This window comes from Astyanax mexicanus, chromosome 17 (genome assembly GCF_023375975.1).
Source record: "Astyanax mexicanus isolate ESR-SI-001 chromosome 17, AstMex3_surface, whole genome shotgun sequence".
NCBI lineage: Eukaryota > Metazoa > Chordata > Actinopteri > Characiformes > Acestrorhamphidae > Astyanax > Astyanax mexicanus.
Window position 1 is genome coordinate 45,700,870 of NC_064424.1, and position 14,692 is coordinate 45,715,561.

The 14,692-nt window shown below is 39.2% G+C and overlaps 1 protein-coding gene across 1 annotated transcript in view; it reads left to right on the forward strand.

Annotated features, from left to right (window-relative positions):
* The window catches only part of stk10 (serine/threonine kinase 10), a 74,273-nt gene that overhangs the window by 35,142 nt on the left and 24,439 nt on the right, over positions 1 to 14,692 (forward strand). The window contains exons 6-9 of the mRNA XM_022676618.2: positions 2,328 to 2,522; positions 3,120 to 3,201; positions 10,527 to 10,673; positions 13,157 to 13,777. Coding sequence (XP_022532339.2) covers positions 2,328 to 2,522; positions 3,120 to 3,201; positions 10,527 to 10,673; positions 13,157 to 13,777 — 1,045 coding nt within the window. The remainder of the gene's footprint in view (positions 1 to 2,327; positions 2,523 to 3,119; positions 3,202 to 10,526; positions 10,674 to 13,156; positions 13,778 to 14,692) is intronic.

Sequence of the window (14,692 nt, forward strand, 5' to 3'; positions counted from 1 at the left end):
AAATACATGTATAATAAAGAAATATGGGCTTTTTAGTGCTCTTTATTCAGTGATATACAGGCTGGACACTCACTGTATATGTGGTTCTTGTTTGTCAGTCAGTCAAAGATCAAACTCAGACTCGCCCATGGATGTTGGAGAAGAATTTGGTCATTGAACTTCACTCTTACACACACACACACACACACACACACACACACACACACAGCGTCATCTCTCAGGTACTGATTGACTTGTGATCAGGTTGAGTCACATGGTTCAGGGCTGAGCTCACTGCTCACACCACCTGATATACAGCAGCTTCAGAATAGATATACTGACCACTATACAAAAACAATGAGCAAATGTACACTACGTTGCCAAATATTTCACAATTAAATCCCCTTAAAAAACTCCTCTTCATTATTTGTAAAGAGGAGTTTTTTAAAGGGGATTTTATTGTGAAATATTTGGCAACGTAGTGTACATTAGCTCATTTTTTTTGATGATGATGATGATGATGGCAGTGCTGCTTTAAATAAGGAAAAATATGAGAAGATTTATAATATATGTTTATCCTCTTATTGTATTAGTTTGGCCTGCTTTGAGGCACGCATATGTTCCACATGTGACAGGCTCCAGAACAGTCACACCTCATCATAATAACCTACAGTGAGATGGACCTTGTGTTTTTTTTTTTTTTTTGTTTGTTTGTTTTTTGTTTGTTTTTTTCCTCAGATATGTACAGTCATGGCCAAAAGTGTTGGCACCCCTAAAATTATTCCAGAAAATTATTGCAGTTACACAAGTCTTACTATACATGTTTTTTTTCTTTGTGTGTGTTTGGGGAAAAAAAGCCAAAATTGAAATAATTTGAGACAAAAACAACAATTATTAGCAGTTCCTCTAAATTTTGGCTAGATAACGTTGTTTCAAGCATGCGATGGTCGTTTATACTCACCTATATAACAATATAAAAATCACACCAGAAACCGGGGAAAAAAGAAAAGAAATTGACTCAATCTTGCTAAATCACGCTAAAGATGGAGAACAGAAAGAGAAGAGAAGACAAATGTCAACAATGTCAATGTATCAAGTCTATCTCCGGAGATCTTGATGTGTTCTACATGTTATATATGTTCTACATGTTATACATCACCTTTTTTACAATCGTTTTTTGTCCTATTGCAGATATATTAGTGTGAATACAAAGCAAACCAGAGTTCAAACGTAACAAACTTTACTTTTTCTATATGGGAACAAATACAAACACACTCTTTTATAACAGAAAACACATGAAGCTAACCTATTAGAGATCACTGCACACCTCCACACAGTTTTGTACACATGTAGATCCTCTGGTTTCCATATCAACATTCATATCAGAATTAAAAATGTGTCCACGTGTGTCCACGTATCCTCCACGTGCACTAAAACACCCTGTGCTGCTGAGTATTCCAGTGTAATCATTGACTAATGGAGCTTACATAATCCTATCCTCAATACCTTTACTGCTCCAGAAGAGCTGCATTAAATAATGGGTTGGAATCAAGTAAAAATGACAAATTATTCAAAAAATTAAATGTACTGTTTATAACTAGAGCTTCCAATATCTACATTCTCCAACAACAAGTGATGATGGGAGACTTTGGAATCATTTCTCTTTTGTTCTCTCACTTTTCTAAGATTTTTAGTTGTTTAGCTGGAGCTAGAGTCGGAGCTCAGATCTAAAAAATCCCTCTTGAGGCAAGTCTGTAAAGTAATCTATGATGTAACCAGTAAATATAACCTGTTTTAGAGATATGACTCAGATATGGCTCATATCCTGTCCTACGAATCTTGTATTTCCAAAATATCACGTTACAGGAAAAGGAAAAACCTGCCTGAATTTCAGTGGAAGTTAAATCATGTAAAAAATTAAATTCCAGCTCATTTAGAGCATTTGTTTATTGGAAGAATGAAAAAAAAAACAGCTTAATAAATCACAATAGGATAGTTTAAAAAAATTAAAAATCTTTCTAAAAATTATCTTTCGCCCTAAATACCCAAAATAATATAATTAGTGTCTTATGCGCTAATAAACAGTGAATAGTGAGTACAGCATCTGAGCCATCAGTATCAGACTCTGCAACAGCTTCTTCCACCAGGCCATGAAACTCCTTAACACACCAGGGGCTGTGGATGTTGATGATAATCTAATTGGACAGCATCCCGTTATGCAGTTTAATGATTGTGTAAGAACATGATTTTTGATTTAGAGAAGGTTTGATGTTATTAAACTCATATATATTTTCTTTGTGCGTGTGTGTGTGTGTTCTCTGTGTGTGTGTGTGTGTATGTGTGTACAGGATGGCTCCTGAAGTTGTCATGTGTGAGACCACTAAGGATGCTCCGTACGAGTATAAAGCTGATATCTGGTCTTTGGGAATCACGCTGATTGAGTTGGCACAGATTGAGCCCCCCCACCATGAGCTCAACCCCATGAGGGTCCTGCTGAAAATCGCCAAATCTGACCCCCCCACGCTGGACCAGCCTTCTAAATGGTAAGCCATGAGATCCGACAGCTTTACAACTCTGGATGTGACAATAAAGCTCTGGAAAAAAATGAGAGAGCACTTAAAAATGATGAGTTTCTTTGATTTTACCAAATTAAAAACATATATAATATAATCAAGTCATAAGTTATTTCAGTCATTTCTCATTTTCTGTAAATAAATGCTCTAAATGAGAATATTTTTATTTGGAATTTGGGAGAAATGTTGTCTGTAGTTTATAGAATAAAACAACAATGTTCATTTTACTTAAACATAAACCTATAAATAGTAAAATCAGAGAAACTGATTCAGAAACTGAAGTGATCTCTCTTTATTTTTTTCCAGAGCTGTATAATCAATATTTTGATGTCAGATACTTTATTGATACGTGGAATCAAATTACAAAATATTTATTGAAACATAGGCACTCAAAACTTCACAAACTACTGTTCCCAGAATGCACTTCTCAGTCATTTCCTTCATTTGGCCTAGTGCTGAAATCTTATGAACATTTTTGAAAGTGATTCTTTATTAGAGCTACCTACTCAAATGTTTACCCTGCTAATTTTTAAGCTAATGCTCCAGTATATTGTGTGTGTGTTTCAGGTCGGCAGACTTCAAGGATTTCCTGAGAAAGGCTTTGGATAAGAATCCCGAGACTCGGCCCACCGCCGCTCAGCTCCTAGAGGTGAGATTTCCATCCAGCTTTAATCCATATTAGACTGTAGAATTTATTGCCCAGTCCCGTTCCTGTTCCGCCCCGAGACGGACTGGCTGATAAAGCTGGTAGCGGAAACGTGGATAAACAGGCGTCTGTTCGAGACGGGCAGTCACTGCTTCCTGTTTGGGTTGGAGGATGGAAGGAATGGTGGTGATTTGCATTCTTTCTTCCTTTGGGGATCTTTACCGGCTCCGCCTCTGGATCTGGAGTTGCGCTTCATGTGGAAATTCGTGGATTGGACAGAACCTGATGAACCCGGTGACCTCTGAAAGCAGTCCTGTAGTTTTTAAAGCCCTGGTGCTGTGTACTGAAAATAAAGGTACTAAAGGTCTTATAGTGGTCAGAACCTACCAGAAGTTCTACCTGAGGCCCATGTTTTTCTGTTGCAGGTGTATTTAACTCACTTTTAAATTGTGCACTCACTACACAGAGTGCAAGGCCCAATCCCATTTCACCCCTTGGCTCTACCACTTACCTCTACTCCTTGTTTTCGAGTGTAAGGGGGAGTTACTTGGGGAAGGGGTAAAATCTTCCCTCTAATAATTGGAACAGCCCTTTAAGCACCTGATATATATATATATAGAAGTGAGATAACTGATATAACTGATATAAGAGAGAAGTGAGGATAACTGATGTCAGCCATACAGAAAGTGCAAATACACAGTTATATAATAATTTAATTTTAGCAGTGCAAAAGATACGTAAACAGTAGATGAGTGAACTAGTAAATGAACTACTAGCGCAAAATAGGGACGAACTATAAAAATAGTGTTATAGGCATCAGCAAGACAGAGTGTGTCCATAGACGGGGGTGTGTCCATGGTGTGACCAGAATTGCAGGAAAGAAAAAGTGTCACAGAGTCTTCAGTTTGTTGTGCTGAGAGGAGTTGAACAGTCTTATGGCCTGAGGGACAAAAAACCTCCTCAGTCTGTCTGTGGAGCAGGACTGGGACAGCAGTCTGCCGCTGAATGAGCTCCTCTGCCTGGTGATGGTGCTGTGCAGAGGATGGTGAACATTGTCCATGATGTTCAGCAGCTTGCTGAGGGCTCTCCTCTCCGCCAGTGGTGTTAAGGACTCCAGCTTTATATCACCTTATATCACCAGGATTGCTTAATAAAGTTCAGTAACATACTGTAACTGCTGCTGCTGCTGTTAGTTAACTAGTTAACGTTAGGGTTTATTTTATCATATGTCCTTAGAAAGGGGTGAGATGGTGTAGAAATGGATTAAGATTGTTCGTTCCTTAATCCTTAATCCTTAATGATGGGGATTTAAGGTGGAACGGGAAAGTTAGTTAGCGAGCTACTGAAACAAACTACTACATAATGCTTGTTATGAAGAATTTAGCCATAAAACATTAAAACTACACATTAAACTATGGTAATATAGTGCTAATCGTCACTTTATAACAAAGGAAAATATTGAAATTTGTTGGGGTTTTTGGTCACTTGTTTCTTGTTGGCCACATCTTACCAGTGGTTCTCATACCCATTGGATTGAAGTGGGCTAAATCTAGAAAATCTCCATATCCCTTCCCCTAACCCACCCCTCCAGCCTAATAGGAATCGGGATAAAACAGAGGGGTAGGGGTAAGTGGTAGGGCGAAGGGGTGAAATGGGATTGGTCCCATTTCTTCTATTCTCTACTAAATAGAAGGAACTGCTGAATAGATATAAGAATGAGCATTTTTTTATAGGTGTATAAAACTTTTTGCTTCTTTTTATTTAGATTCTCATCTAAATATTTAATATAGCTATTTTATATTGTACTTCATCCTAATACATGTTGATTTCAGTGAACACAGTGACATTTTACTATTGTGTTTTTTTAGTATAGTTGAAAAATTGAAAGCAATTTCCTAGGATTCCACCTTAAAACCTTTTCCATAGTATTAAAAAGCCCCCCTCATGCCACCACAGCAGATCTGATCGTTAGAGGCATGGAAGGTATTCGTGTTATCTGGTGTGTGTGTGTGTCTGTGTGTGTGTCTGTGTGTGTGTGTGTGTGTGTGTACTGAGGCGTGACGAGGTAGAATGTGCAGCAGGTGGTTAGCGTGTGCTGCTGTAAAGATTAAAGGTTTTGATGGACAGACTGAGATGAAATAACTCCATGGTCAGGGGCAGGTTAACAGATGGTTGATAGGTGTGTGTGTGTGTGTGTGTGTGTGTGTGTGTGTGTGTGTGTGTGTGTGTGTGTGTGTGTGTGTTCGTGTTCAATGCTGGGTGCTTTATACCCAGTGATGTCAGTAACGCGTTACTCTAATCTGACCCTTTTTTTCAGTAAGGAGTAATCTAACGCGTTACTATTTCCAATCCAGTAATCAGATTAAAGTTATTTATTTAAGTCACTGTGCGTTACTCTCTCTCTCTCTCTCTCTCTCTCCACCTCATCTCCTCCACACACACACACACACACACACACCGCTCCCTTACCCATTCCCCCTCCGCTCTTCCCCAATCACACGCGTCTCGCTTTCTCCCCTGTCTCTCTCTCTCTCTCGCGCTCGGCGTGTCTTTAGTTTCCGCCCGTTTTCGTTTTTCGCCAGTTCACCAGTTGTTCGCCACACGTGATTGGAAGTTCACTGTGGCGCAGAGCGCACATACCGTAAAGACAAGAAAAGTTCCGGTGCTTTAAATGAACACTGTCAGAATTAAATCCTTCTCAGTAGTTGGGTCCGGTTTGGGTCCGTATTGGACAACGTCTGGGTCCGGACCCGGACCGCAGTCTGCAAATATGTGATCCCTGGTCTAGACCATATACACGGTTCTGTTTTATAAAACCACTCCTTGCTGCCCTGCAGAGAACAACAAGTTCAATGTTCAGTTTTACAGTGTTAAATATGTCAGGTCAAGAAAGACTTATTATTTTATATATTTTTTATAAAAAAAATATTTATGTTAAGTTAATTTTTTTATTTTTATAAAAAAAAACTTATTTTTTTAGGAAATAGTTCAACTTAATAGAGATAAATTGTTGCTGTTAAAAACGCATTTTCCAATAAAGGGAATATTGGCAAAACTGGTTATAATGTTTATGTTAAGGCGGCGGGAGGTGGTGTCTGCAGCTGTAACTAAGTAACTAATAAAGTAACTTGTAAAGTAACTTAGTTACTTTTAAAATCAAGTAATCCATAAAGTAACTAAGTTACTTTTTAAAGGAGTAATCAGTAATCAGTAATCGGATTACTTTTTCAAAGTAACTATACCATCACTGTTTATACCCCTCTAGCCCATATTAGGGATCAGACATGGAGCCAGTAGGTTCATTTAAGCAATAATACACTCGAGGTTCGTGCTATAATGTGTAATATTTGCACTGCTGTAGATCAGCACAGCCGTGCCAATATTACACGTTATAGCACAAACCTCCAGTGTATTATTGCTTTACTATACCACAGCTTCGTTATTTCTGTTTATTTAAAGATTTTGAGTTAAATAGGTGGAGAAAATATGATATGTTTGGTTATAAAAACTCCGCCAGTTAAAATAGTAATAGTAATTAATAGTCAGCGGCGAGCTCTCAAAACCTGAGGAAAACAGCAAAACAACAGTAATCGGCCCTTTATTCAGGCATTTAAATAGCTTTTTAAAAGATAAATAAGAGCATTTGTTTTTCTGGGATTAAAAGCGTAAATTCAGCTGTAACTGAAAATCTCTTTATTTCAGCAAAACTGTGCTGGACTGAGGTGCACAGCTTTCAACACATGCTCACGTTTACAAGCATGTGCCCGAGCATTTTTGGGCAGCAGCAGCCTGTCACTCACACAGACACAGAGACAGCGCTGTGTATCTACAGTACTTCTTGTGTCACGAATCAAAAAACACATTGCAAAATGACGTGTTTGATTTAATTGCCTTAAGTGACTTAAGTCACACGTCCTGCGATGTGATGTAAAGGCGTACTGTAAGCCTTCAGACACACACACACACACACACATGCAGAGCTGAAATGGCTGTGTGCAGTTGATGGCAGGATGTGTATCGTGAGAAATGGTGTGAGCAGAACTCTGTGACGCTCTCTGAGGTTTTACTCAGAGCTGTGGAGATGTGCACAGGATGTGCTGGTGTGGCAGACTGCTGCTTCAGCTCAACATCTGAGGGTTTTTACTCATCTGCAGAGTTGCTGTTCTATCTGGAACACCTTATGTACACTATATACACTGACATGTCAAATGGAAGCTAAGGAATTCTGCACTGACCTGTAAGATGCAGATTTAATTTTCCAGCAGGACTTGGCACACTGTGCCAATTGGTCTTATATAATATTCTAATTTTGTCATTGGCTTTAAGCCATAATCATGTATCAACAATAAAAGAAAAATGCTTAAAATAGATCACTCTATGTGTAATACATCTACAGCTCTGGACAAAAATAAGAGACCACTGAAAAATGATGAGTTTCTTTGTTTTTACCAAATTAAAAACCTCTGGAATTTAATCAAGAGGAAGATGGATGATCACAAACCATCAAACCACCAAACTGAACTGCTTGAATTTTTGCACCAGGAGTAAAGCAGCATAAAGTTATCCAAAAGCAGTGTGTAAGACTGGTGGAGGAGAACATGATACCAAGATGCATGAAAACTGTGATTAAAAACCAGGGTTATTCTAATAAATATTGATTTCTGAACTCTAAAAAAAAATATATATATATATATATATATATATATGAACTTGTTTTCGTTGCATTATTTGAGAGAGTCTGAAAGCTCTGCATCTTTTTTGTAATTTCGTCCATTTCTCTTTTTTTTTTTTTTTTGCAAAATAATATTTTTATTTGGGGATTTGGGAGAAATGTTGTCTGTAGTTTATAGAATAAAACAACAATGTTCATTTTACTCAAACATAAACCTATAAATAGCAAAATCAGAGAAACTGATTCAGAAACTGAAGTGCTCTCTTCATTTTTTCCAGAGCTGTATATATATATATATATATATATATATTATGTTATTTTCACATTTGGAACTGAATTGCTGAAATAAAGTAAAATGTCTTTTTTTTTTTTTTAGGGACTGCTGCTTTAAATATGCTAATGCTCTTATGGCGAGGTACTACTGACTGCAGTAAACACTGATGTGTTAAGAAACCAACAATTAAAGCCTAGTAAAGAGATAAAGCCTGAGTGTTCTAATGTATTCCCCTCTGAATTAACTGCACCGCGGGTCAGCGGGTCCCTTTTAATGTGCCGCACGCTGGTGCCGGTGTTCCTGCATGTCATCTGCTTCATTTCTCTTTCTCCATTCATCCTCACACGCCTCCGAGCCGCTATCAGTCTAACTGGAGTCACTGGAGAAGTTAATTGATATTACTGGCGCCGGCCGCTGGCTGCGGTCTCCGCTGGGCCCCATTATGATCCGTTCACTCTCACAGCCGTACCTCCACCAGCTGGGCCAATTCAATTAGGCGGGTGCAAAGTTGCTGAATAGTGGATGAAGCTGCAGGTTTTTTTTTTCTCCCTTCATCACACTTCTGCTCGCGCTGAGCTCAGAAAGTGTGTGTGTGTGCATAAAGGTGTGTGTGTGTGTATAAGGGTGTTTGTGGCCTGTCACTACCTGTGTACCAACCGAGGCGTTTGGTTTTGTTTTGTGTTCCTGCTGTTGTGTTTTGTACCGCACCACAGGATAATTCAGACCTGCCGCTCTGAGCATGTTAAAGAACTGCACTAATAAAATGTACTAATAAATAAATATATATATAAAAAATAATAATAAAACTCACTCTCACTCACTGTCAAAAAAAAACAAAACAGAACACCCCAGTGATTACTGAAAAACTCTCAGGCTACTATTGGGTAGTATACCTCCTGGTGAGAGATCACTGACTGCTAGAAATACCTCTATGACACACACAAAGACTACTCAAAGATTTCGCCTCATAGACTGAAAGAATCAAGAAGGCTGTTTCAACAAACAGCCTTCCGTCTAGATCAGGGGTGTCCAAACTACAGCCCGCGGGCCATTTGAGGCCCGTTTCCTTTTTTGGAGCGGCCCGCGAGGTATTTTAGAAATAGAATGAAAGTTGGCCCGCTGTTAAGCAGGTTTTTATAATGTGACATTCAAAGTTTGAACGCTAGGTGTCAGAAACGGACCAAAGAGTCGGAGAGTGTGCGCATTTCAAGCGCAGAAAAACAGGCCAAACAGTCTAAAAGCGGAGAGAGTGCGCATTTCTAGCGCAGAAAAACGGGCCAAAGAGTCTAAAAGCGGAGAGGGTGCGCATTTCTGGTGCAGAAAAATGGACCAAAGAGTCTAAAAGCAGAGAGAGTGCGCATTTCTAGTGCAGAAAAACGGAGCAAAAGAGTCTAAAAGCAGAGAGAGTGCGCATTTCTAGTGCAGAAAAACGGAGCAAAAGAGTCTAAAAGCAGAGAGAGTGCGCATTTCTAGTGCAGAAAAACAGGCCAAAGAGTCTAAAAGCGAAGAGAGTGCGCATTTCTAGTGCAGAAAAACGGAGCAAAAGAGTCTAAAAGCGGAGAGAGTGCGCATTTCTAGCGCAGAAAAACAGGCCAAAGAGTCTAAAAGCGAAGAGAGTGCGCATTTCTAGCGCAGAAAAATGGACCAAAGAGTCTAAAAGCAGAGAGAGTGCGCATTTCTAGCGCAGAAAAACGGGCCAAAGAGTCTAAATGTTGCCGTAATTAAGGAGTTTTATATTAAGAGACATCATGATTAAACATCAATTTGAAAAATCTTACACAACACTGTCAAAGATAAAGATAGTAAGTCAATAATCAAGAAAAAGTATTATTTAAGGTGGTATATTTCAGTATTTGTTTTATTACATAGTGTGGCCCGTGACTTCAAATATATTTCTCCTTCTGGCCCCCAACAAAAAAAGTTTGGACACCCCTGCTCCAGATTATCAATCAGCAAACTACTGTTGCCTTCATTTGCAGTGGTGAGAATGAGATACCTAGACTGCTATGAACTCTAATTTAGGTTCTGTTCAGGAGCTGATGATTATTGGGTTTCCAGTATTGGGGTTCTGTGTTGAGCTGCTGCTGGTGGTGCGATGACCTGTGAGGCCGTCACACACAACAGTCAGTCACTCCTAGTAGTGGTGCAAGGGACCCTAGTATATCAGTGATGTGTGCAGGACATCTTGTGACCATGTTTCCGCTCTCATGATAGAATAATGTTCTTTTTCAGAAGTGTCTCTATAGTTACTTAGATGTAATGTATCATCATCATCATTTTATTCACACATAATTTTTTCCATACATTTTTTCCTTACATTCCACCAATCAGCATCTTGGTACAGCATCTAGAATAACCCAGCGCTCTGGTTCTGTTCTGCAGCATCCCTTCGTGACGTCAGTGAAGTCTAACCGGCCTCTGCTGGAGCTGGTGGCCGAGGCTAAAGCGGAGGTGATGGAGGTGATGGAGGACAGCCATGAGGACGGAGAAGAAGAACCAGAAGAAGAGGAACCTGCAGACATCTCTACTGTAAGCACTTCTTATTCGCTTTCTCCATTACTTTCTTTTAGGTTCTCTTTCTCTGATTCTCCTTTTCTACCATTCACTCTCCATTTCTTCCCTGGTTTCTCCTCTCCTTTTTTCCATTGTTTTACCTCAGTTTCTCTATTTCCTCATTACTTCCTCAATTTTTCCCTCACTTCCTCCATTTCTCCATCACTTGCTTGGATTTTCTCTGTTTTCTCAATTTCTGATTTTTTTTTTCCATTTCTACATTAGTTTATCTCCCTTTATTCACCTTTGTTTCGCCATTTGTTCCTCACTCCCTCACTTTCTCCATTTCTTCTCTCCATTTCTCCAATTCTCCCTTATTTTTTCCATATCTGTCTCTATCAGTTTCTCAATTTTCCATCAGTTTTTACTTTCTCTCTATTTCTTCCTTGGTTTTTAATTTTTTTCCTTGCTTGTTCTCTAATTTCTCAATTTCTCCCTCATTTTTTACATTTCTTCATTTGTTAATCTCTCAGATTCTCAATTTCCTCTCCACTCCCTACATTTCTCCTTCATTCGTTCACTTTCTCCATTTCTTTTGGTTACTCTTCCTTGGTTTTCTCCATTTCTTCCTAATTTTTACTTCATATCTGTCTCTCAGTTTCTCTTTTTTTTTTCCTTGAGCTTCTCCATTTCTCCCCCACACTCTCAAATTTCTTTCCATTGGTTTTTCATTCAGTTTCTTCATTAAACCCCTACTTCCTCCAATAGTCCCTCACTTTCTTAATTTCTTTCTTGGTTTCTCCACTTCTTCTTTGTTGGAAGAAACAGAAAATCGAACAGAGCACAATATGTGTGCAGATGTGTAGATTTTGATGTCTGTGTCAGTCAAGGAAGATCATGTAAAATGATACAAATAGAACGACAAGCTTGTGGTTTTCGTGGTTCGGTGCGCTAATCGAGGCACGGTTCAGATTTCCTTTTAATAGGATTGAAAGTCATTAGAAATCGATTCAGTGCATGATTTGATTCAGTTTGAGGATTTTGGTTTCTCTCACCACCCCCATTTTACACAACCTCACACTCTCTCTTTCTCTCTCTCTCTCTCTCTCACACACACACTCTAACTCCATCACTCTCTCTCTCTCTCTCTCTCTCTGTATATTTTATATTGTGTTAGGACTTCCTTTACACAGCCGTCCCACCCGTCTTCAAAACTGGCGCCTGTATATAAAGGCCTGTTTGAGGGCAGCCTGGCACTGAGCTCCAAAATAACCACGGCCTTAAAAACACAAAACGCAATCGACCAACCAAAATAAACACTTTCATCCAGTTTACAGCTCTGCCCCGCCCACTGGCCTTCACCTGCCTGCCAACAAGCGGCTCAATGATTCATCAGGATCCATCAGTCCATCCCCTCCTGAAATAGAGCTCTTTTAATGGAGATCTACTAAAGTACAGAGAGAACAGCAGAGATGTAACCAAATCTACTGTATCATCAGATGCATTCATTCCTATGAGCTCTGAGGTGGGCGGGGCTTCACGAGCATCAGTTAGCCTTGGTCACCCACGACCCCTGTCATCCATTTCATTGGTTGACGGTCATTGGAGCTCTTTCTATTACCAGTAGGTACTAACCACTGCATACTGGGATCTTCCCACAAAGACCCAGGATGTTCTGACCCCGTATGTTCTCTTGCTGCCTAATATTAAAAGTTAAAAGTTTGGACACACCTTAAATTCAGTTGTTTTTAATTGTTTTAAAAATGTTCTGCATCATTAAGATTAATAATATAGTCATCCAAACTAAAAAAAAAAAAAAAAAAAAAAAGGTTTTTATAAAATATTATGGCAAATATAACTACTTAACTAATAAAAGAAAGAATGACTTTAAGAAATGATCAGTCAATCACAAACATTGTAAGAACTTAAATAAATAAAAATAAATGTATATTCTGTTTAAACCACCAGCAGAAAGAGCAGAATGGGAAATTATTAAATAATTATTAAAGGACAGATACATGAAAAACATTTTTAAAAAATACATTTATGGTTTTACTTTTCAATATTTTCTCTTCAAATTCCAACATAAAAAAGCAAACATGTGACTGTTATTGCACTACTTATATTTGGTGAAGGAAAATATATTTTTGGGCAATGAAGGTTCTTAAAGCTTGTTCTATTTCATCTTTACTGAAATACTTTCCTACTTCTTACCCTCATTTTATATTATGTGTATTTACCTTGTTATCTATTTCAGTGATATTATATTGTATTCCTATTTTATTCTATTTAATTTTATTTTATCAACATAACAATAGCTCTTGGGTATAACTGGACCTTAAGATTACAATTTCGCTTCACCTCCTGTATCTTATGTGATGTGATTAACAATAAAATCCCCTTGAATCCATAAGAAATGGCTCAATAATTACATAATAATTAAAAAGTTTAATCTAAGCTGAAACTATTACTGTAAGATTATTAAATTCTCTCTTTTTCTCATCTGTCTTTCTCATCAGATCACTGCAAAAGACCCGTCTGAAACCAGTCAGACCAGTCTAGAGGACCATGCGGCCAGAGCATCCTCACCTGGAGCACCAGAAATGCCTGAAACACCTGGAGCTGCTGAAACCCCCACAGAAACTGAGGGGGCGGAGTCAGCCATACCTGAGGAATCCCAGAAGGAGGAGGAGCTTAAGATTACTGAAGAAGAGCTATTGGTGGATCACGACAAGCCTGAAAGCGAGACTTCTGGAAAAACCTCCAGCTCAGATTCGGGCATTGAAGACGGCCAGACCACGCCCACTTCAGAAAAGGAGGTCAAGGAGGCGGAGTCTCCAGAAGCAGAGTCACCTCCACCTCTGACCCCTATAGATCCCAGCATGCCTCAGCCAGCTCTGGCGACCCCAGAGGAGGACGAGGAACCCCAGAGCCAACCTCACAATGAAAGAAGGCCGGCCTCCAGGGAGATCTCTACTCTGCCCCCTCTGGTGAGGAATGGAACTGCAGGAATTGTGAGGGAGAACATGGAGCCAATGGTGCCTCGTGTGAATGGAGGGATCGTGACGCACTACTCGGGGACGGGCAGCGTGGACCTCAGCCCCAACGCCTCAGGAGACACCGGCTCTGTGGCTTCAAGGGTAAGTATGTGTAGTATGTGTGCGTTTCATGAGAATGTTCAAGAAAAAATATCAAATTTATGGTTCCAAGTGTCTAAACAGACACAAACAGAGACCCAATCCGATTTCAACTTGATTCACTCAGTGATTCGACTCTAAACTACTGTTGGAACTTTTTTCTGAGCTGTGGCTCGATTGTGTAATTCCATCCCTCTCTTTCTGAGTAAAAAAAAATGTTGTTTGCTGCTGTTTTTTCTCTTTTACTCGGATAAAAGCAGTCAAATGGAAAGGAACAGCAACAGGAGCTCCTCAGATAAAGTGCTAAAGGCACCATACCACTAGAGGCGCTGCAGAGCACTGTGTAGAATAGCACCACCAAAGCAGCAGATACAGCTTGCTAGCTAATGCTAGCCAGTTAGCATAACAAGCTAACACACTGAAGTGAAGGTAGGTCAGCCCTATGAAGTCAAACGCTGATTTCACTCTGACCTGCCTGGAGAAAAATGATAAGAAAGAACAGCACTTTATCTGAGGATCTCCTGTTGCTGTTTCTTGCAATATGATTGTTTTTATCTGAGTAAAATAGAAAAAACAACAGCAAACAGCAATTATTCACTCAGAAAGAGAGAAATGGAATTAAACAATCGATCCACAGCAGGGAAAAAGGTTTCTCTTGTCCGCCAGACGAGCCCAGAATCAGTCCTAAACTCCTTAAAACTTCATAAAACTCTGGATACGAGGTGCAAATAAACATCAAGAGCAGTTTATTTTAGGCCTTTTATATATATTAATAATATAGCTTAAAGGATCATTTTTAATGCACACTAAACTGAATGTATTAGTTACCTCTAGAAGTTTTAAGAGTTCAGAAATTAGCATTTGGTGGAATAACCCTGGTGTTTTCATGCATCTTGGCATCATGTTCTCCTCCACCAG